Genomic DNA, 24,890 nt, shown 5'->3' with positions numbered 1-24,890 from the left:
ATACGTATATTTTATCAAATGGTTAAGTACATAGTAGTTAAGGCCACCTAATATAAAGTGGGTCCAGAACTTTTTTGCTTCAAATCAAAGTTTGTAATCTTGTGATTCACCCCAGAGTTGTTTGGTTTGGTTCATGGCTCAAGTGCTTAACTCTCATGAAGCACATTATGAAATTATGAAAAAAATTAATGGGAAAAATACTTCAGGAACAAAGGCAGCTGAAAAAGTAGGCACTTTTGTGCTCTATTGTCAGCATGCCACAGATGTGGTCCTAAAGTTATTAGCTGATTATTTAGAGCTAAGACCCCAAAAGGTTAGAGATCTTGCCCAATTCACACTTCGCACCTCCTCCACCTCCAGATTGGTCGTAGTCGTCTCTGGGGTCACGTCCCCCTCCTCTGGGCCCACGTGAGCCACCACGGCCTGAAAGGGACAGGGGGAGGGGGGCTCTGTTTAATATAAGCTGTAATTCAAAACTGAGAGCAGGGTGAAGGAGAGGCCCACCCATATATCGGTTCTAGTGAACCAATCAGATCACCAGCTTACAGGAAGAAACTAGTGGGACAGAGAAGTTTCGCCTATAGGAAAGCACTCCATTTGTTAGAGGGGAAAAGGAGCAAGAAAGACTAAGATTTAAGTGGGAAAAAAACAGAAAAGAACAAAAGATTTGAAGATGAAATGTGCACACATGAAAAATTATTAAGAAATTATTCTGAGAAGTCAACCGGCTTTATTTCTATATTAAGAAATGCAAAATTTTTGTCCAGTGTGAGTAATGCATGTGATTTGTTCAGCTACATAAACAATATAACTTGGCAAAACAGGTCAGAATGAGACATAAAAATCAGAGTGCAAAATTATTCTACATATTACTTAGGGGTGGATGGTATGACCAAAACTGTTATCAGGATATGAGTAATATAATATCATTATAACATTATACTGCATAATCAAAATATTTTAGAAGGAAATTCAACAAAAATGGTTTATATATTAATTAACCATTTGGAAGTGCATGTCTGCAAATAATCCAGTGAATAAAATGCTTTACAAATGAAAGATACTTCATCTAATTTGAATATTGACTTTATTTGGAACATGAGGCATGCAAGAAATAAGACTGTTCATAACAAATGGATAAGTTTGGCAAACAACTGCTTTACAATAACATGAGTAAAGGGATAGTTCTCAAGAATTTCACACAGTATTGCACTTGTGTATATGGTTGTGTGACATTAAAAGTGATTTGATTTGAATTCACCCAAAAATGAAAATTCATTTACTCACCCTCATGCCATCCGAGATGGGTATGACTTTCTTCTGCAGAACACAAATAAAGATTTTTAGAAGAATATTTCAGCTCTGTAGGTCCTTACAATGAAAGTGAATGGGTGCCAAAATTTGTATGCTCCAAAAAGCACAAAGTCATCATAAAAGTAATCCATAGGAATCCAGTGTTTTAATCCATACCTTCAGAAGTGATATGATAGGTGTGGGTGAGAAAGAGATCAAGATTTATGTCCTTTTTTGCTTGAAATTCTTCTCCCTGCTCAGTAGGGGGCAATATGCATGAAGAATGTGAATCACCAAAAACAGAAGAATGTGAAAGTGAAAGTTAAATTAGAGATTGAGCAGGGAGGAGAATTAATAGTAAAAAAGGACTTAAATATTGATCTGTTTCTCACACACACCTATCATATCACTTCTAAAGACATTTATTTAACCACTGGAGTCTTATGGATTACTTTTATGCTGACTTATGTGATTTTTGGAGCTTTAAAAATTTGGCACCCATTCACTTGCACTTTATGGACCAAAACAGCTGAGAAATTGTTCTATACATTTTCATTTGTGTTCTGCAGATGACAGAAAGTCATAAACATCTGGGATGGCATAAGGGTGAGTAAATGATGAGAGAATTTTAATTTTTGGGTGAACTACCTTTAAAAGGCAAAAGACTCAAAACAGTCAAATTAATAACATAACTAAGCTTCCTTGGCCATTTTCATGGTAACTAATATACAACGAAAAGTTTCTTGCTGTAAAATTTAAATGGTTGAGCCAGGTTCAAAGGCGTTGTAAGGTAGATGATCAACTAACACCTGTGCCTGCAAATCAGTTTGCATCAATGTGTGACATTGCTTGGGCAACTATAAATTTACTGATAGCCATGCCATAGATTGATAGCCAATTTTATGGTATAAACAGAGGTTAATTTGGGGAACAGTATAGAATGGCATTCTGGACTTCAGATTTAAAAGGTTTGCCAGAACTTTGAAGGGCCAAAAGTAATCCATACGACTCCACTGGTTCAACCTGTATCTTCAGAAGCTATCTGATAGGTGTGGGTGAGAAACGGATACAATTTTAAGTCCTTTTTTTCCTATAAATTCTCCTCTCTGCTCAGTAGGTGGATGCACAAAGAATGCAAATCACCAAAAACAAAAGAACTTAAAAAAAAATGTAGTAAAAAAGGACTTAAATATTGATCTGTTTCTCATCCACACCCATCATATCACTTCAGAAGACATGGATTTAATCACTGGAGTGTCAAATAGTCGTTTGATCTAATTTAATGTAACATGAGATCACATTAAACTAATGATGACGCACGAGAGCAGCACTGACTGAGGAGAGGAAGAATTACACAGCTCGCAGTCCAGATGCACTCTAAACTTTCACAGCTTCAAGTGATGTAGATGGCAAAGTATGAGGGAATTAGTAAATACAGAAGAACTCTCATAGTGGAATAAGTGGCACTGGAGCTGCCGCTCTGCTGAAGCAAACTTGCACATCGAGCATCTTTAAAAGAAAGATTTTCGTATATATAATGCGTTATAGCTTTATTAAAGTTTACATAATACGGAAGCAGATCATGTAAATAACTACAAACTCTGAAACTGGCAATTCTCTTTACTGTCAGCACCTCTTCTATGAGTAGCACGAATATCCCGATCTAAGGGGGAAGAGACTGAAACTGCACCCGGCTGATTCACACTCTGGTCACGGGGATGCTCATCCCTTGAGTGCAGACAGTTGCTGCAGCTAGATTATAACGTGATGGCTCATGATTTATTGAATCATAATGTGTCACTGTGCATTTCTTATCGTGAAGAAAATTGGAAATACGCAGCTTTATTAATAAGAGAGAGTTTGTTTTTTTGTGAGTTAAAGATGGATTGAAGTGAACAGAAAGGTGAGAGAGGGTAGTATTCGCCCCATTATACACTGCAACAAAATACGTTTTTGATTTGGCTTGTTTTCCAATATAAATATCTAAAACTCATTTAAAACAACGTACATTTACTTTAGCAGCTATACTGCAGAAGAAAAAATTGTTATCTGAGAATGTTGAATATTATATTAAAAATAAAAATTTAAAATATCTAAAAATCTTTAAAAAAAAAAGGATGCGTTTACCTGAGAAGCAGCATATAAGATAATTAGACTTGCTTTTAGAGAACAGATCTTGAATATAAGTATATTTTGTCTTTACTGCACTCGCAGAGGTATAACCAAGTGAAAAAATAAACATATACAAAATACACTTATATTCTCTATAAGATACATTCTCTTAAAGCATGTCTAAATATCTTATATGTTGCTTCTCAAGTAAATGTATCTTGTTTTAAGGATTTTTAGACAATTTTAAGTGGAAAAGACAAAAACATTTGATAATAGGATTTTTTGCAGTGAATTTAGTTACTGAATTAAACTTAAAAAGTATGTTTTTCCCTTTAATTCAGTGAAAGTAATTTAGAGGTATTTTTAAAAGATGATTTTGTCCTCTTTGTTGTAAGCAATCATGTTTAATACAACCTTTTAAGTCTAATGAATAATCAGTTAAGAGCTAATGATTAATCACTGCAATAATCGCTGAATAGTCGAATAATCGGTCTAATAATCGTTAGATTAATCTATTATCAAATTAATCATTAGTTGCAGCCCTATATTCTACAAAAAACTTTGTTTTACAGAAGAAAGTGAGATGTGAGATGGCATGAGGGTGAGTAAATGAGTGAATTTTCATTTTTGGGTGAACTATACCTTTAAGTTAATTACATTGCATTATGCTTCAGTCTAGTCTGTATCAGTACCTGTTCCGCTATGTGTGCCAAGAGTGGCAGAGCCTCGCTATACAGTCATATCACCCAGCCCTAGCACTTAGCATAGCACTGAAAGAACACACTGAATAGAAATGTTGGCAATGCCATTTTATACTTAAATTAAAAAAGCACATGAAAAATATTAAGACAAGATGTACTGGCAAACATAGTACCTCTGTCGTCTTTTCGGAAGCCAAAGCCTCCGGCGCCACGTTCTTGCTTTCGGCCCTCTGCGATGTCCACCCTCAATGACCGGTCCCCCAGCAGCTGTAAAAGAAACATTTTACTTAAATAATGATAATATAATTAAATCATTATTATAATCTTTTTCAGCCATTTATATTAGTGCTTTCATAAATATTATCAGCATTGGTTTGAATTGGCCAATATTGGAAGTTTATAAATGAAACTCTTTTTAGAAATCAGCTATTGAAAAAAAACCTATTGTCGACAACTATAAACATACAATTATAACCAACTAGTATAATAGTTACAACTAGGGACGTAATGGTTCAAATTTCTCACGGTTTGGTTTGTATCACGGTTTTGGTAGAGTTCGGTATTTGTTATGTTCAGAAAAACAAAATTACTTTCAAATCCGAAGTAAAAATATATTATTTGGTAACACACTTCAAGAGATTTGCCCTCACTACAAATCACCATGGTTTTACTACAGAAACCATAGTTTAAACATTGTATTTGTAGTAAAATCATACGAACCACAAAATTAACTTTGTCATTGTTACAATACTATATTAAAATCATGGTTACTATGTGGAAACTACAGTATTACTGTTGTAAAACAATAGTTAATTGTAACAAAACTATGATTTCTGCTAAAAAAACCATGGTGACAGCAGTCATTGTTACGTCAGTCATGGCTACTACAATATTACTATAGTAAAACCATGGTTAATTTTCGTTAGGTTCCTTAACAAATTATTATTTTTATTTTTAAACTTACTAACTCAACATTTTAACTTAAGACCTGCACTATTACATGAAATGCATACAACAAAGTGCATTTCAAACTCAATGCATATTCAACATTCAGAAGCAGTAAATCACTATAGAATAAATAAACTTGATATTAAATGAATACGAGAATGGATCCGTAACGCGACGATTATTTTAATCATGTGGAAATCCCACATCTTCTTCAATGGAGCAGGGCAACATAACTTTGGCTATGAACACCCCATTTGCTTTAGTTCTTGTTTCATGCCTGTCTTAACTAGCACAGAGTGCCTGCTTAAAGACGGAATGGAGTGTGTTCAGTTTCGGGCTCTGTGCGTGCTGTGCGCAATCTACCCCCAGGTGATGTCGGCGTAAACAGTCAAATATTAATGGAATACCAGTATACGGCACTCGCATCGAGCAATGTCTGCAAACAGTGCCTGTTTTGTAAATGTTTTTTGACCATAGCTGTTGTGATTGAAGCACAGGAGAACTGAATGACGCAGGGGGCTTCTCTATCTTGCGGCTTGTTTTCTTCTGCTTGCCGTATTCAACTACACACTAACGCGTGCAGAACTGTGTCATCAACTGATTTAACATTCTAACAGTTAATAGGACAGCTTCTCCCTGTAGAAAGTTGACCCACGTGAAACAGTCGGAGAGTATCCATCTACAGAGCGATACGGGTGTATTAGCGGAGGTTAAAACTGCGCATGTCTACTAGGTGCTTTATTTTCTTCACCAAACTGTATGAACCAGATGCGTCATTAAACCTCATGAACCACGGCGCAAATGCTTACCGAGCTGTACAGTTTGTTTTTTTACAGAGAACTGTTACACCCCTATTAACAACATAGTAACTTTCAGGTAATTGTATACACTTACAGCACCATCATATGTCAAAGCCTCTTTTAGAGATTCCAAGTCGTCAAACTCTACGTAACAGAAACCTGGACCGTGAAAATACACAAAACAATTGAGGGTTACATGAATGCAAAATTTTCATTGTTAAAAATGCATTGTATTGCAAATAGCAGCCCACCTTTGAACTTGTCTGTTTCTTTGTCTCGAACTAATCGCACGCTCCTGACACTGAGGTCTTTGAAAATGGCGTCTATGTCTCCTTGCACTGTGTTGAAGGGCAGGTTGCCAATGTACGCTGTGTAGGGTGGCTCTGTGGGGAGTTCCTTCTGCTTTCGGGGGCCACCTGAGCCACCACCACCTCGGGGTCTGTGGTTGAACAAACAAACAATTTCATCAGCACTCCACTCACAAAATAACTAAATGACATAAGTATTCACTTGCATAAATATGAGGTAAAAAAATTTAGTGATAAACCGATATTTAGCCATTTTGACATTGGCATTGACCAAAAACAACACATCACTGGTTGATTACCAAGTCTAGAAAACAGCCTCGTCAATAAATAAACATTAGTTTTTTTAAATGGATTTAACTGCAATTTTGTTGGTTTCATTTTCGATCATTCAGTTTTCTTATATACTGTATATCAGCAAGTACTGCAACAACTAATTGATAAAAATCGACCATAATAAAAAATGAAAATATTCAAATGTTCAGTAAATTTTCATTATCAATAAGTTGGATACAGTTGAAGTCAGAAGTTTACATACACTTAGGTTGAAGTCATTAAAACAAATTTTTTAACCACTCCACAGATTTCATATTAGCAAACTATAGTTTTGGCAAGTCCTTTAGGACATCTACTTTGTGCATGACATGAGTAATTTTTCCAACAATTCTTTACAGACAGATTGTTTCACTTTTAATTGACTATAATCACAATTCCAGTGGGTCAGAAGTTTACATACACTAAGTTAACTGTGCCTTTAAGCAGCTTGGAAAATTCCAGAAAATGATGTCAAGACTTTAGGCAATTAGCTTCTGATAGGCTAACTGGAGTCAATTGGAGGTATACCTGTGGATATATTTAAAGGCCTACCTTCAAACTCAGTGCCTCTTTGCTTGACATCATGGGAAAATCAAAAGAAATCAGCCAAGACCTCAGAAAAAAAATTGTGGACATCCACAAGTCTGGTTCATCCTTGGGAGCAATTTCCAAATGCCTGAAGGTACCACATTCATCTGTACAAACAATAGTACGCAAGTATAAACACCATGGGACCACGCAGCCATCATACCATTCAGGAAGGAGACTCATTCTGTCTCCTAGAGATGAACGTAATTTGGTGCGAAAAGTGCAAATAATTCCCAGAACAACAGCAAAGGACCTTGTGAAAATGCTGGAGGAAACAGGTAGACAAGTATCTATATCCACAGTAAAACAAGTCCTATATTGACATAACCTGAAAGGCTGCTCAGCAAGGAAGAAGCCACTGCTCAAAAACCACCATAAAAAAGCCAAACTACAGTTTGCAAGTGCACATGGGGACAAAGAGCTTACTTTTTGGAAAAATGTCCTCTGGTCTGATGAAACAAAAATTGAACAGTTTGGCCATAATGATCATTGTTATGTATTGAGGAAAAAGGGTGAGGCTTGCAAGCCGAAGAACACCATCCCAACCGTGAAGCATGGGGGTGGTAGCATCATGTTGTGGGGGTGCTTGGCTGCAGGAAGGACTGGTGCGCTTCACAAAATAGATGGCATCATGAGGAAGGAAAATTATGTGGATATATTGAAGCAACATCTCAAGACATCAGCCAGGAAGTTACAGCTCGGTCGCAAATGGTTCTTCCAAATGGACAATGACCCAAAGCATACCTCCACATTTGTGGCAAAATGTCTAAAGGACAACAAAGTCAAGGTATTGGAGTGGCCATCACAAAGCCCTGACCTCAATCCAAAAATGTGTGGCCAGAACTGAAAAAGTGTGCACGAGCAAGGAGGCCTAAAAACCTGACTCCGTTATACCAGTTCTGTCTGGAGGAATGGGCCAAAATTTCAGCAAGTTATTGTGAAAAGCTTGAGGAATGCTACCCAAAACGTTTGACCCAAGCTAAACAAAAGGCAATGCTACCAAATACTAACAAAGTGTATGTAAACTTCTGACCCACTGGGAAGGTGATGAAAGAAATAAAAGCTAAAATAATTCTCTCTACTATTATTCTGACAGGGAATGTTTTCTATGATTCAGGACTTGTGAAAAACTGAGTTTAAATGTATTTGGCCAAGGTGTATGTAGACGTCTGACTTCAACTGTATGTACGGCATGCACGAAGATGCTTCAGCAGTGATGTCACTTTACAGCAGTGAAAAATGTGCTTGTATGATAAAATTAATTAGCAAAATGACAGACAAACTGAAGCATAAAAAAAACAAAAACATGACCCAAGATGTTCAGTGCACCGGAGCACCTAACGTTAAACACTTCAGCTTCAGCATACAGGTTGCTGCGTCAGGTGCGTCAACAGAGTGCTCGTGCTGTTTTATGCGCTTGAGAGTTGTTTCTCTCCAGAGCACAGGCTTTCAATTTACTGTTATTTTCTGTTTTATAATGTGTACATTTTATTAATTTAAATCAGGCATGTATTTCCATTTCAAACAACTAGATGTCTTTACCACAAGTGAGTCTCTGTTAAACTTCACTGAGAAAACAAGCGCACATGCATTTGCATCAATGAAACCAATTGCAACAGAGATAGCAAGGACAATCATTTTGATTAAACTGTGCTTTGCAGTTTAGTAATAGTGCAACACCATATCGCAATTTCAGTTTCAATGTAATCAATTGTGCAGCTTTCGTGGATATCAAACCGATGTCTCAGGTCAAAGTCTTCAGGTTTTAAAGTGTTTGAATGGTTTCTACTAGGTCTACAACGGTACACAAAATTCAGGGTTCGGTACGCACCTCAGTTTTGGGGTCATGGTTTGGTATGGTTTTGGTACAGCAGGGAAAACAATCTTTCTTTACATTATTTGGAAAACACAGTGGCTGATGGGCAACAATTCTTATTGTGAAGGCTATGCACTATGCATATTTCTTCAATAAAATTACAATACAAAATTTAAGAGCCTCTTATATGCACATTGTATAATAACAAATAATAAAAGTAGAGCTGCACGATTCTCTCATGATTCTGAAGAAAAATGCTTATTTCAGTGATTTACAAAACCTGGACATAAGGGTATGAAACAAAGTAACAATTTACTAGAAGTTCTGACAAAATGTCCTCTGCTTCAATCTATGCAAAAATGCAATGAAGTTGTAAATCAACCATATAAATTTAAAATGTCCTAAGTCCACAAGAGGGTGCAAAGGATACATTATAAACCAAACAGCACCTTGTGATTAATGCAAAAAATAAAAAATACTGTTAAAAAAAAAAAACTGCATAATGAAATAAAAAAAAAGATTTAGCCTGTTTCTCACATGCTAAGTAAAAAGCAAAACAAACAGAAAAAAAAGCTTCATTAACAGTTATATATTAACTTGGTATTGCACTTGTAAGCAAATATGCAATAAAACACAGTAATTTTACAAAAGTGTTTTAATTTTATTTTTTTATAAATAATAACAATTTAAATTAAAACAATGGGGCCTTCAGTGTTTCTCTTGCAAAACTTGCTTCAAGCTTGTAAAGGAATTATTCAAGAGCCAGTAATTAAATAGAGAACAGAGTAAATAGTGCTTTAAGTTTTTTTAGCAACAGTAGCAATTAAACATTAAACAAATTATAATATAAAAACATTAAAAAAGGTAATTTAATGCAAATGAAAGTACTTAAATATTTGACACTCTTTACTGTGTGATAAATCTACATTAATACTGATTTGATGCAGTAAGAATGCCTATAACAGACAGCATGAAAATATGACTGATTATGCATAAAAACTGTCTTTTATTTAAGGATAGTGATCATATGAAGCCATTTATTATCACATAGTTGTTTGGCTCCTTTTTAAATCATAATGGTAACAGAAATCACCCAAATGGCCCTGATCAAAAGTTTACATACCCTTGAATGTTTGGCCTTGTTACAGACACACAAGGTGACACACACAGGTTTAAATGGCAATTAAAGATTAATTTCCCACACCTGTGGCTTTTTAAATTGCAATTAGTGTCTGTGAGAAAAACCCACAGGTAACCTCAGGAGAAATACAGGCTGCTCTGGAAAAAGACGGTGTGGTTGTTTCAAGGAGCACAATACTTGTTGACCCCTCTCCAAACTTAGCACTTATAGTTGTGACCATAAATCTCTATTTTGGTCTCGTCACTCCAAATTAGTGTGCCAGAAGTTGTGAGGCGTGTCAAGGTGTTGTCGGGCATATTGTAACTGGGCTTTTTTGTGGCATTGGCTTCTTTCTGGCAACTCGACCATGCAGCTCATTTTTGTTCAAGTATCGTTGTATTGTGCTCCTGAAACAACCAAAATCAATGCCAAAATTTCACAATTTCTGCCAGGGTATGCAAACTTTTGAGCACAACTATACATTTAGACATCGCACAAATCTAAGATTTTGAAGAATTTGTCCCATCTGCTAATACATTAAGGGCTGTGTTTGCTTTAATATCTCGTCAAGACAGCACAGATTTAATCCCGTCTGTTTACACTGATAATTCATTTACAGCTGTGTTTACATTAATATCACCTAAAGAGGGGTATTTTGATTAAAAACAGTGCAGGAGTGCTGCATTCATCACAAGACACAAGTGCATGGGCAGACACATGCATGTGAGCGTTTGAAAGCAGCCGGCTGTGATCAAACAGCGCATGGGTTGCAAACTTAGTCAGATCTTGGTAATGCCGGTATTTTTGTAGCATCGGTGGCTATTAAAATATTGAACTTAACAGAGACTGTGCCACACACCTAACTAACTGTGGCTGCACCAGGCAGTTTGTAAAGCACTGTGCTGGACAAATGTCTTTGGCTGTTGCGTTTTAGTTTATTCAGTGTCTCATGCAGGAGCGCTGTGTTTTGTAGATGCCATATAAAGTTTATCCACATAAAAACGCATCTTGAAATGAATATTGAATTTAAATTTGACCGCCTTACAAATGCATGCCACTGGAACGTTAATATACATTGCAGAATCGTTGTCATTTAGAAATAAGATCGCGTGGGTGTCTGAATCGAGATCGCACTATTTTAACAATTAATTGTACAGCTCTAAATAAAAAGTAAAGAAAAAAGTGCAACTATAATTATTGTAACAAAGTTAAGACATTAGCAGTGCAGATTTCTGTGTCTTTTGCCTTTCAGCTCACCACTTGTTCTTACTCAATTTTAGAGTATCCACATTGCCAGAGGACAGGGCGGATCTGTTAGCACTGCCAATGTCCCCTGCATGTACAGCATGACATGCAATTTTCCTCGTGTTCTGTCGTCGGATACTAATTCCGAATAAACTTCCTGTCACCTTTGAAGGAATGCAATGTGAATATTGTACAAAGAAACATTTATCTTTAAAAACACTATTAAAAGTGAATATCAGGCACAACAGCAGCACTATAACACGGGCAGCATCTTTTTTGGTTTTTTTAGAATGCCCAATTCCCAATGCGCTTTAAGTCCTCATGGTGGCATAGTGACTCGCCTCAATCCGGGTGGCAGAGAACGAATCTCAGTTGCCTTCGCATCTGAGACCGTCAATCCGCGCATCTTATCGCATGGCTTCGAACTCACGACTCCAGGGGTGGTAGTCAGCGTCAATACTCGCTGAGCTACCCAGGCCCCCCATGGGGCACCATCTTGATTGTTTTGGTTAAATGGATCACATGAATGCATCACATGACAACAAATACGTCATTGTTTTCAGATATATCCGTTTGCCCAGTCCACATTACAACGTGTAGACGGCATTTTCAAATGTATCCACTTGGGAGAGCGTTTTCAAAAAGCTGACAAAAAAGCTGTCTCAGTGTGGATGGAAGGACAAAACGTAGAGAAAAAGATGCGTTTTCAAATGAAAACGTATTAGAGTGGACGTGGCCTTACACACCGCACAACATGTGTCATCTCACCCTTGGCACTCCGCACTGGTGCTCAGTTCGTATCGTAAACTTAAGAGGCCGACCTAGTGTGACCAACTATTCTTCAACACCAATAGGGGACCCCCATCTGAACTATTTTGAAATTTATTGTGCATATAACATGCATAACACAGACGTCTTTGACCGTTGTCATGTTTATCGCGCCGCTTCTAAAATACGTAACTCCGAAAAGGAGACTCCATCCAGCTGCTCTGTTTTGCTGTTCTTGCACCCATTTGGGCTATTTTTAATTGTTTGTGTATGTAAACAAGCACTAGCTGGACATCTTTGACCATTGGGATGGGATTCTGGTAATGTGCGCCTCAGCGCACCGATGTGTGTGTGTCTTGTTCATCACATTTTGGACTGTGTATGTGCGGCTAATATCAGTGTGGACTGCTTTTGAACCAGTCATAATACGATTGAAGCTCTGCAAAGGAACTGTTATTGAAGAATGGGGCAGTTAAAAACACTTGGACTTGACAGCAAAACCATGAGTAAACGGTTTCATTCATTAAATTTTCATATGTTATGACTGTTTGATAGTTATGGTGCTGATGTGCTTGAGTGAACATATGAATATATTCGGATGCAATGTGTTGGATGTGCGTTGTCTGTAAACCCTGAAATTTAGTTTTATAATGTTGTGGAGAGCTTGTTTATTCTCTTCCGAGAAACTTGAGTTTCAAATATTGCTGTATTTGAGGGGCTGCATGATGTTAACCAATAAGAACAGTGGGCATTTACATTAAAGTTTAAAGGAGACGCTGAGGCCAAAACTGAACGTTTCAGTCAGAGGGCCAGAAAGAGGGTGATAATTTATTTATTAAACAGTTTTGGTGCAAAACACTTTACTGACATTATCATTGGACCTCAGGGAAGATAATACAATTATATATATATATAAAAAAAGAAAAAAGTCATGACCCCTTTAATACTTCTTTGTTAAAGGCGTTCAGACATTTGGACTGCATCAGAGAGATGCAGGCATATTAGGCTGCATTTACACATAGCACAAATGCTAGGGGTGCACCGATCGATTGGCCACCGATCGGAATCGGCCGATATTAGTCTTAAATCCGTGATCGGCGATCGGCCGATCGTGCCTAGAATCGGGGCCGATCTTTTTTGTAGCACAGTGAAATCACACATACACTGCCACTCTAATGAATGAGCGCTTGCTCAGCCCTTGAAGCATGACAGTGTGGCCTTTGGAGGGTGAGTTGTTGGCAATTCTAAGCATTCACAAATTTAAACTTTCAGACATTTATGCAATTCACATGAATATGCCGTTTTGTTTTTAAAAATGTGTAAGAATTACACGTGTATGAATATTAAGTTGCCCATTTTCTAGAGTCATTGCGGTAGTTATTCTGACTCGTTGCACAGCGAGCAGGAAGAGGATAAAGAGGCTGCTAACGGGTATAAAAATGAATTAAACAACATAGAAACATGTAAATACAAATCTGAGTACACATAATGTGAGTCGTGACAATCAGACGTTGTGTGCAGCGATAGAGACTGTTTGAGTGATCATGAGCTCTTTTAGCATTACTTTCTTTAACATGAACGCTCTCGGTGTCGATCAAATGTGTGCTCTCCAGGTGCTCTTAATATCTCATCATCAGTCACTCATCTCAGTGCTATTCTGTGAGGATCCCAATTTAAATCAGATTAATGTTGGTCACAATACCACTAATAACAGGTGTAACTGTTTAACCTTCAATAACTGCACCGCGTCTTCACGCATTTGCTTAATAATTAGCGATTTGTGTTACAACAAGACACCAAAGACAGTAAACAAACCATAGATATTAATGATTTCTCACTGGAGCAGTTTTAGAGCTGCTTTCAATATAAATGTTAGCAATTCACAATTAAATGTAATTGTAATGTAATGTAATTTTGGTAACACTTAATAAAAAGGTTTCATTTCTTTAACATTAATGCATCAGGTATCATGAACAAACAATGAACAATATATTTTTACAGCATTTATTAATCAGAATGTTAGTTAATAAAAATACAATTGTTCATTGTTAGTTCATAGTGCATTGACAAATACAACTTTTGATTTAAAGAATGTATATGTTGTAACTAACATTATGTTCATTAGTTCATGTTAACTACAGTAATGTTAAATAATGTTAACAAATGGAACCTTTTTGTAAAGTGTTACCGTAATTTTACTGTGTGGGGCATAAACATATAACTGCAGCATATAACTTGCAAAAGTGTGGCAAAGGGCACTTTATGAAAAAATTGGTATCGGCCGATCTTAGTGTTCAAAACTAACAGGAGCGCTGTTTAAAAGATGCCATATTAAGTTAACTTCACCCATTAAAAATGGGTCTAAGCTAATTTCAAAGTAAAATTTGACAACCTTACAAAGGCATGCCAAAAGAACGTTAACACACAATTAATCGGTCAGCTCTAATTCATACTAGTGCCCGACCGATTTATCAGACGGACGATATTATCGGCCTTATTAGCCTTTCACAGATATATCGGTAATGCCTTATATGTTTTCCAATATGTGCAGACATGAAAAAAAATGTCAGAACTTACAATGCAGAAAACAATGCTTGGGGTGATTTAGAATTGGTGTCATAACGTAGTTTGTCCAGCAGAGCAGGCTCCGACTCCACTGTCTGAAAAAAGTGTGTGCCCCAAGTCATCTAAGGCATGGGAGCATTTTACATTAAAAGCAGCAAATAAGATTGTAACCTGCAAGTTATGCAAGGTGAGCTTGTGTGGCACGGAAGTACCACAGTTATGCACGAGCACATGAAAAGAAATCATGTTGGTGTCACGGATGAAGGTGAAACATCAGCACGTTAAGCAAAAACTGTGTATACCCTCATTATATGAAGATGTGAAAATGGTCTAGTTTAATTCAATGCTATTGTGTAAACAGCTTTGTTTACTAACTTCGGGACAGTCACACTAGATCTATTTTGTCTCGAGCATCAGGTTGCACAATCAGCTCGCTCGCAACATAGTGATGGATTAAAATAGCGCTACCATAGAAATAGGTTAAATTAAAATGGTGTGAACAAAGTGAAGCACTTAAAGGCAGTTAATAGCAGCAGTAAAATATTGTTTTTTTTAGTTACTGTAGTGATTTCAGCAAACACTTATGCACTTGTACACTAATGCATAATTTTTCCTGTCCTTTTAATCAAGCCTGTTAGCTTGCTGCATTTCTCCGTTCCGTTCTTTTTATAGCATTTGTCTACTATTAAATTTGATCTGTTTTTCATACATGATCTACTGAGGCTCTACTATGTTCACATGCTTGTTTTCAGTCTTTCTATATTTAATTTATCTATATATACTTTAAATATTATTCAAAATTAAATGAATTATATATGAGATGTTTTTGGTTTATATCTTCACATCTGAACAACATGTCTGTATAAATAATTTTAATGAAAATTGTTAAAACATAATATGTTGTATTAATATATTCTTTTGATTTTTTTTTTTTATATTAATCATGGTTGTCAACTTGCCATCAGTAATTATCATTAAAAACAATGCAAATACTGATTTACACATAAATTGCTTCTCCTTGCATACTCAAATGCTGTTTTTTTATTTCAGAAAGTAACAGCTCACCATGAGTGAATTTGTTCAGAGGAGAAATCCCCCATGCACTCCTCAAGCAGCCATTGTAACAGATGCCATCCTGAATATGTTGGTAACTGACATGCGGCCAGTGTCAATGGTGTTTGATGGATTAAAAAAAAAAAATGGTCAGCATACTCAACCCAAGATACATTCTTCCCTCAAGGACCCACTTCACAAAATTGATGGAGAGGAAGTACCAGGAGGCATTTCAAAAAATTAAGAGTGCTATAAACACCACCAACAGCAGAATGGCTTTAACTACTGATATATGGACAAGTGTTGCCACTGAAGCATACCTTGGCATTACATGCCATTACATTGGGAATGACTGGAAGCTACCACCATGCTACTCGAAGACAGACATACCTCAACCAACATTGCAGAGTGGTTGGAAGACATAACAGTCAAGTTTGAAATCCCTTCTGAGAAAATTAGTGCCATTGTACATGACAATGGTGCGAACATTGTGGCTGCTGCAAAATTACTGGAGGAGAAACATGGGTGGACCAATATACGCTGCACTGGCCACACCTTTCAGCTGGTGATTAATGCTGCATTAAAGAACACAGGCATTGAAAGAGCTGTTGGAGCTGCAAGATGTCTTGTGGAGCATTTAAAAAAAAAATGTGAGAAAGCCTGCAGCAAGCTGAAAGACAAACAGAAACAAATGGGCACACCTGAGCACAAGCTTGTTCAGGATGTAAGTACAAGTTGGAACAGTACATTCTATATGATTAACAGACTGACTGAACAGGGGTGGCCTGTAACAGCAACTCTATCTGACCCATCCATCACTCACAGAGGCAAACGCTATTTTGACTTGAAACCAGACCAGTGAAGTCTGCTTGAAGAGCTTTCCACTGCTCTTAAGCCTGTTGAATGTGCCACTGTTTTTATGAGCGGCAGGAATATATAACAGTCTCTTCATTGCCTCCAATTGTGAAAGGGCTGTTGAAGTCCACTGAAGGTGCTGCCTTCGATTCAGCTTCGGTGAAGTCCTTCCAAGCCACAGCAGTTGAGCAGCTTCAAAACAGAAGGAAGGAAACACTCTTTGATCAGGTAGATAATCCTGTGATTCTCTCCTCTGCTCTGGACCCAAGGTTCAGAAGACTGAAATTTCTGTCACCTGAGCAAATTATAACTGTGCAAGCTAAAGTGCAAACTGAAGCACTTGCAGCAAGAAGGGAGATGGTTTTGGAAGTTTGAAGAAATAATCTGATTAATCGACTCAAAATATTCATTAGTTGCAGCACTAATATCAGGTACTTTCAATGCTAGATAGTGGCATCATCCAATACAAAAACTCACTCAATGAAAAACAACCTTAAAAATATGAAGATTATGTGGTATGTATAGTTATTTATGCAGCAGTTCGTTCCTAAACTATTCAGCTTTTTAGACTAAAAAGCTCCCCCACCACTACCAAAAATATGGTCCCATGGTAATACCATGTTTTTGGACATGTACCATGATATTCTTTAAAATTAATTGTACATGAATATGGTATCATTTCATTCCAATTAATACTACAGTACTTTGTGAAGGTGTCCTTAGAGCCGACAAAGCCAATTCAGCACTTCAAAACCTTTAACATTTCAATGAAAGTATACCACTTACAGTGGCCTGTTGTGTCATACAAAATATGTGCAAAAAAAGCCTCGCATTCTGAGAGAATGGAAAATAGAGCTCTTTGTTGCTGAACTGCAGTGGTGGAGGCAGGACGAAAGATGATGTGTTTCTCCTCTTCCGTTCTGCACTTAGTATTTGAATCAGACATTCGAGCTATATTACGCGAGCTTTCTTTAATTTGTAGTACAAAAAAACTGTGCTGTCTCTACTTTTGATACGCTGTCTTGTTACATGCTAGTTTTGTTTGTGACCTCAAGAGTCAAATATTTTTTGCAACATTTTTTACGAACTGAGCACCAGTGAGCAGTGCCAAGGGTGTGATGACACATGTTGTGGAGCATGTGAATACAACTGAGGCCACGTCCACACTAATACGTTTTCTCTAATGGTTTTTCAATGGCCAATGCAATATCTAGAGAACAGGGTGGCCATTGTAATGCTGATATACAGTACAAATTATGATAGCAACTGAGACAAAATGATACCAAACAAAAACTTGCTCATTTGTATAGCAATTTTCAAATTATGAAGGATTTTCAAAGGAAGGGAAGCAGTATTATGGGAGTTTTCACAACAACTGAAAACTGAAAATGTGCATTATCAATTTTGGAACTGACACAAGGGCATGCTGAAACTTCTGTTAATCATCTAAACAGGCACAGTTATTGGCCGATGCTGGTAATCTATAATTGGCCAAAGACCCATTAAATCGGCCTGGGATGTGTACATATACACTTATAAGTCTAATAACCAGCTACTAAAAGAGCGCAATGCAATAGTTACTCATTGTCTTTGGACAGAAACATTGCACAAACCATCTTTGAAGTCTTTTCATTTATTTTCTGTCTGTACTAGTAGGTTAAAGTCTGTGCAAGGCAATGCTGAGAAAGCTACCGATGGGATCCAAAATGCCAAAACATTCCTCTGGTGTCAGATTAAATTGAAGCCGTGTGAAGACTCTCACTGGTGCCGAGTATAACGTGACATCTCTTTCACCTTGGCCGAGCATGTCTGGTGTCTTCAGATAAGTGCTGTCCAGAGGTGTATAGTAACGAAGTACAAATACTTAGTTACTGTACTTAAGTACAGTTTTTCAATATTTGTACTCGAGTATAAATATTACTTTGTACTTTTACTTCTCTACATTTTGAAGAGAAAATTGATACTTTTACTCCGATAAATTTCTCCAGACCCTTTCATTACTTTTGCGACATGGTAACACCAAAAAAAAATAACAGCTGTAGTGCAAAAATGCGTGCAGATCGGCGATTGTGATGTATGATTTGTTGAAAGAATCATTTGATTAGAATCTTTTAAATTTGATTCTTTTGAACTGAACAAAAAGATTAAAAAAGTGGTCTGAATGATTTGTTTTGCGAATCATGAATCTGAATCAAAATCACAAGCAAGCAAGTGCCAGATTACATGTTCCATCTTCTACTGGGGAAGACAAGAAACTGCTCATGTAAGTTTAAATTAGTTTTTTGACTAATTAATTTGATACGTTTAGGCTTAAACATTATGAACACTGTTAAATAATGAAGTTATGTGCGATCAGTCTCCCGCCTTTCCAGGAGACCTGTTCATATAAAAGTCAATCACATGCATTTACATTTTACATAATACAAGGTATTATGTGTATGAATAATTACCAGCACTCATGAAAATGGCCAACGATATTTATTTTTATATTTTATGAAGATGGATGAATGGTCTTTGCCGAAGCAAAGTTGTTATATTTGCTTTTTAGCGTATTTATGCTACAGTATGTGCTTACTAGGGTTTTCTGGATGGTTTTGTCAAGGTGATCTGCTGTGTGTTTTAGCGCATTGCTACAGTATGTGGTTGCCAGGTTGTTACCATTCTGTTGCTATGTTTTTTTCTGTGTTTTTAGCACATTGCTCTGCAGTTGCCAGGGTGTTCTTGGTGGTTGCTGGATGGTTACTTATTGGCCCAAATGAAAAGAGCCCACCCCCACAAGTCTCTGTTCTGGTCACTAATATGACTCAACTCTCTCCTTCAGTGTTCCAATTTTTATGGGCTCACCCTCATTCAATCCTAGATGTGTATGACTTAAATATTTTCTGTAGAACACAAACAAAAAAAGATTTTCAGAAGAATATTGCTGTTATGTAGGTCAATACAATGTAAATTAATAGTGGCCAGACCTTTAAATCTCCAAAAAGCACATAAATGCAGCATCAAAGTAATCCATAAGACTCCAGTGGTTTCATCAATGTCTTCTGAATGGATCCAATTGGTTTGGGGTGAGAATAGACCAAAATATAACTCCTTTTTCGACTATAAATTTTGACATTAACAGTCTTCTTGGTGATCAGGATTTCAAGTTCGATTACACTTCCTATAGCACCATCTAGGGCTCTGCGCATGCATCAAGCACTAGAAAGTGAAATCGAGCTTGAAATCATGCCTAGAGATTGCAATGGCAAGATATACAGAGAAAATGAGTTACAATTTGGTTTGTTCTCACCCAAAACCAACTGAATCACTTCAGAGGACATGGATTTAACAACTGTAGTAATATGGATAACTTTATGCTCCCTTAATGTGCTTTTTGTAGCTTGAAATGTCTGGCCACCATTCACTTGCATTGAATTGACCTATAGAGCTGAAATATTCTTTTAAAATCTTTGTTTGCGTTCTGCAGATGAAAGTAAGTCATACATATCTGGGATGGCATGACGGTGAGTAAATGATGAGCACCACCAATCAAATAAGTTGCCATGGGTTTAATGAACTGTTCCGTAATTTATGCAATTTACCTGTACTTTTGATACTTAAGTAAATTTAAAATCAGTTACTTTAATACTATGACTCAAGTCATTTTCTCCTGAGCTACTTGAACTTTTACTTGAGTCTATTTCCATGAAGGTATCTTTACTTTTACTCAAGTATGACAAATGGATACTTTAAACAACACTGGTGCTGTCCACACTGAATGACAAATTACAGGGACTGGGTACTTAGAGACACAGGAAAGAGCTCAAGAAGGTTCCACATCAACCAAAATACCTACCCATTCTGAGATTTCTGACATCAGCAAAATATGCTTCCCGTTTAAAACGTCCTGTATATCTAAACTATCTTGCGAGCCATCGTAGAATCACTTTACTCATTACCATAGTAATGAGAAGACATCCATTGTCTTACCGGTGGTTATAACATTACAAATGCTACAATGGAAGAATTATGGGAAATACTAGGGAACTATAAGATATTATTAAGTAGAATAAAGGGCTTTGCAGAATGGACCTCCAATAATTATGAACAAATGATGATCAAAGTTTTCCTTTTCTGTAGAATTATACAGTATATGCTCAGTGACCACTTTATTTAGTACACCTGTACACTGTTAAAAAAAAAAATAAAAAAAAACTGGCAGCTGTGTTTGCCAGAAATTCACTGTAAAAAATACGGTTACCACGTTTCAGTCTTTACGGGATGTAATTTTGATGCCTGTATATTTTACGGTGCATTATCCTTGATTATATTATTAAATGATAAACTTGATGTTAACCTTCTGAAACTGTAAAAATCTGCTTTTTACTTTATAAGGTATTGTTAATCACCGTGAAAATTACAGAAAGGCACATGATGACATGAAGTTCACCAATAGTGGCCCTTCCATGAGCAATGACCAATAAACATATAGAGACAGTGCTCAGTGTCTCTCACAAAAACACTAAACACCATCAGGGTAACACAAGTGAAATAAAAATAATGCAGTAAACATTAACTAAACTACATCAAATACAAAACAGAGCACCCCAAAGTACAGAACTGATAATAAAAATAAGAAGAAACAACTATTCCCATAAAATATAATGAAATGTAATGGGTCACGCAGTGAATTCTGGGAACGCCTGATTATTGTTTTTTACTGTAATTGTAACAATAATTTACCGTAAATAGTACATGTACTCTCTTGTTAAACATGATATACATTTTCACCGTTAATTATATGGGAAAATCTTTTTACATTAAAAAATTTTATTTTTACATTTTTCCATAAAACTACATGTATTGTCTTTTTAAATATATAAAAATATTGTACCATATATTTTAAGGTAACTACGTTTATCAATTAAGGGTTTTTTACTGTCGCATTTTTACAGTCTTATTCCGTTAAAATTACAGATATTTTTTACAGTGTACACCTACTTATTCATGTGATTATCTAATCTGCCAATCGTGTGGCAGCAATGCAGTGCATAAAATCATGCAGATACAGGTCAGGAGCTTCAGTTAATGTTCACATCAACCATCAGAATGGGGAAAAATGTAATCTCAGTGATTTCGACCGTAGCATGGGTGTGCCAGACGAGCTGGTTTGAGTATTTCTGTAACTGCTGATCTCCTGGGATTTTCACACACAACAGTCTCTAGAGTTTACTCAGAATGTTGCCACAAAAAAAAAAAATATCCTATACATCCAATCTATTCATGATATACAATTATATAATTACGTTAAATATTAATTAATTGCAATTATATCATAAACCAACTTCGCACATATACTGTGTACGAACATTATTTTTGACCCAGGAAAATACCTGATTACGAAAATTAACAGAAGCGGTCAAATCTATAGTATGCAACAATCAGGTTCCTGAAGTACAACCCCAATTCCAAAAACTTTGGGACAGTATGGAAAAATGCTAATAAAAACAAAAAGGAATAATTTGTTAATTCTGTTCACTCTGTGCTACATTAAAAGCACTACAACAACACTCTGTAGGGTCTGTAGGTAGCACACGTTAACGACGCGCACAAACCGAACCCAGAGCAGTTCTGTATCTGCTCTGTGTATTACATACATTATCAAAGCACGAAATTAAATTAATGTGCATCGAGCATAGAACCACTTTGAGAATGCTATAACACCGTATCCTCATGTATGTTCTGATTAGGTGTAATATAATATTACAGATCAGTGTGGCGCACATGCGATACTCGTAAACTTCTGCGGTTCTGAATTTCAGTCGAAAGTGAAACAGTGATTGGTCAGTGGCGAACTTCTGAAGAAAGTGTGATTGGTCAGGCGAGGTGAAAATGGACTACGAAAGCCCTTGTGATTTGGTCTAACATCCGTAGACACAGCCTATAATGAAAATGAACAACATTACTGGCTGATAATTTTTGTTTGCTAGCTCACTAATATTGCAGACGGTTATGCTTAATTAACTGTCAGAGGCAGAAATCTACTTAAATTAACTTATGTGCTTAAAAAGATTGTATGAGTAACTATTTTGGTGTAAAAAATTAATGCACTCGGCCAGTGCATCTCTGTGTCGCCGCAAAAGCCGATTTGAATCTGGCAGCTTGTGATGTCACTGGCTCTTGCAGAAACACATATGTGTGATGCTCCTCTGCAGGGGCCAGTTATTAACAGTCACATATGTGTGACAATATGTATGAAAATGTTAAAGACAGACTTACTGTGAGCCACAGGGTTGTTAATCGATGGTATACACCTCCCATTGAAGGCATAAGTCCGCGTAACGTCAACTTTGTTTAGAAACAATCTCTAATAGCGCAATTCCTGTGGCAGAACTACACTATACATGATCCAGCAAAGAAAAATTCACCAGTCGGATTCACGGCCAACAAAGCGTACCAAACGAGCTCTGAAGCGGCCGTTCACTCGCAAGATGCATTCACGATTCGGCCTTCCTACACACAAACCTCCTGTGTATCTGCAAGTATCTGAATATTCCGTAATAAAATTAAAATAAATTGATTCTATACCTATAATCAACATCTTTAAAATCAATGTTTTTATATTTTTCACCGATTTAAATCCGATTACAGAATTCGCAAAGCCTCATGGGATTGTAGTTCATGCCCTCATGAACAATGTCAGTGTTGTACCTTTGCCTTTTTGTCTGATTTTCAAATACTTTTAGCTTCAAATCAAAGTTTGTAATGTAAATCATCCAAGAGCTGGTTGGTTTGGTTCATGGCTTAGAACTCTTAGGAAGGATTTCATTAAATCCCTATGGAAGAAATAAATGGTTAAAATACTATCGGAAACAAGACAGCTGAACAAGTGGCCGGGCACTTTTGCACACTATAGCTGCAAAAACTAACAGAACTGAGCATCGTCAATATGAATGCGTCGAATGCGTTCGTATTCGCCCGCAGTCAAAAGAGTATACTTTCAAAGGTAACACGGTCGACCGGGCGCAATCTGATCCGGAACCTACAAAAATTAAGTATAGTGAAGACGAGTTCAATTATCAACTGGTTTGGATATTCTGAAACTGACCAGGCCGATATATCGGTCAATCAGATGGTGATACCATCGTATTTAATATCTAGTATCCATGGTACTACTATATGATTACCAAATTCATATGCCATGGTTTTTTTCATGGTGCTCCATATTTAAATGAATACCACTATACTATCATACACACATGCAAGCTTCATGTCAAAATACAGTAACAGTACTGTTTCAATTCTCAATAATAGATAAATGCCACACGTCTGTGAGAGGCAGTGTGTACATCTGCATAAAAAAACAATCTGAAAGGGACCACAAGTGTACGCCATCATGTTGATATGATGATCGAAAATGTCATCAAAACTTTGTGATGAGTGCGCCAGACTTGGTCCAAGATCAAATACTACATATCTGGTCTATGAAACAAAATTACTAATACAGATGGAATCAAAAGCCAGTTCAAGGCCCAGCGTTGATCTTAAATTCGTGCTAAATTCATCCAGCACGCAGACGAACTAATCAAATACAGCAACTGTGATTGCAATAATCATGTTTACTACAGATAGGAGAGGGGTGGATGCTTTACACAACGTGCACAGGCACTGAAATGCTGACTCGGCCGTGAGACATTCAGCCCATGTGGGGTGAGTTTTGTGCCCGGCCTTCCATTCAACATCGCGGGAGAGCGAGCCGCTACTGCGCGGCCTACACCCAGTCGATCCAACGCAAACCCCGCGCTCACACCCACTGCCTCCCGTCATATGAGCTCGGATGCATGCTCTACTCGGGCTTTCTTACCCTCTTCCCCCGCCGAAGCTCCCGTAAGCCCGATCCCGGTCATCATATTGATCGTAATCCGCCATTGCCGAACGATGCTATTCCAGAGAAAGCAGCAGTCTGACGCATAAGGACCCCAAAATATACGGCTGTGAGTTTGAGGTGGCTTAAGAGTGCCTGCATTACGATACTTATGGGATTATATAATACATCTACATACTGATAATCAAACTTACTCCAAATACCAAAATATAACGATTGTATGTTGATTATGCAGTTCGTATGCAAATACACATTTTTAAAGACAACATTGCTCGTTTTTTAAGTGGGGCAATAGCGCGTAGGGTCTAAATGTGAGTTAATGCGTTGTACCGCATGAAAAGTAGCCTAGTAATTAGTAGTCTTTCAGATACTGATTTATTTAGACTTACATGTGAACTTTTTACATACACTGTCAGTGAAAAGTCTGCATATACTTGACTGAATTTATGTTTCTCTTAATCTTAAATGCCTTTTTAAATTTTTTTTTTTTTTTTTTTTTTTTTTTCTAATTCTTAAAAATATTTTTGTTGATAAATATTAAA

At 36.9% G+C, this 24,890-nt stretch overlaps 1 protein-coding gene across 3 annotated transcripts in view; it reads right to left on the bottom strand.

Annotated features, from left to right (window-relative positions):
- eif4h (eukaryotic translation initiation factor 4h) overlaps positions 1-24,462 on the bottom strand; it is a 34,238-nt gene extending 9,776 nt beyond the window's left edge. The window contains exons 1-6 of one of the 3 annotated variants that reach the window (XM_051679802.1): positions 24,328-24,462; positions 6,106-6,293; positions 5,949-6,013; positions 4,280-4,373; positions 1,288-1,320; positions 346-423 (exon numbers count right to left, since the gene is read on the bottom strand). In XM_051679802.1, the coding sequence (XP_051535762.1) occupies positions 346-423; positions 1,288-1,320; positions 4,280-4,373; positions 5,949-6,013; positions 6,106-6,293; positions 24,328-24,392 (523 nt within the window). In that variant the 5' untranslated portion in view covers positions 24,393-24,462. The remainder of the gene's footprint in view (positions 1-345; positions 424-1,287; positions 1,321-4,279; positions 4,374-5,948; positions 6,014-6,105; positions 6,294-24,327) is intronic. The other 2 variants (XM_051679803.1, XM_051679804.1) reach the window with 2 other exon arrangements.
- Positions 24,463-24,890: the final 428 nt, after the last annotated feature.

The sequence above is a fragment of the Myxocyprinus asiaticus genome, chromosome 39, assembly GCF_019703515.2.
Source record: "Myxocyprinus asiaticus isolate MX2 ecotype Aquarium Trade chromosome 39, UBuf_Myxa_2, whole genome shotgun sequence".
NCBI lineage: Eukaryota > Metazoa > Chordata > Actinopteri > Cypriniformes > Catostomidae > Myxocyprinus > Myxocyprinus asiaticus.
Note: the sequence above shows the minus strand (reverse complement) of the source record. Positions and strands in the feature narration are given on the sequence as shown.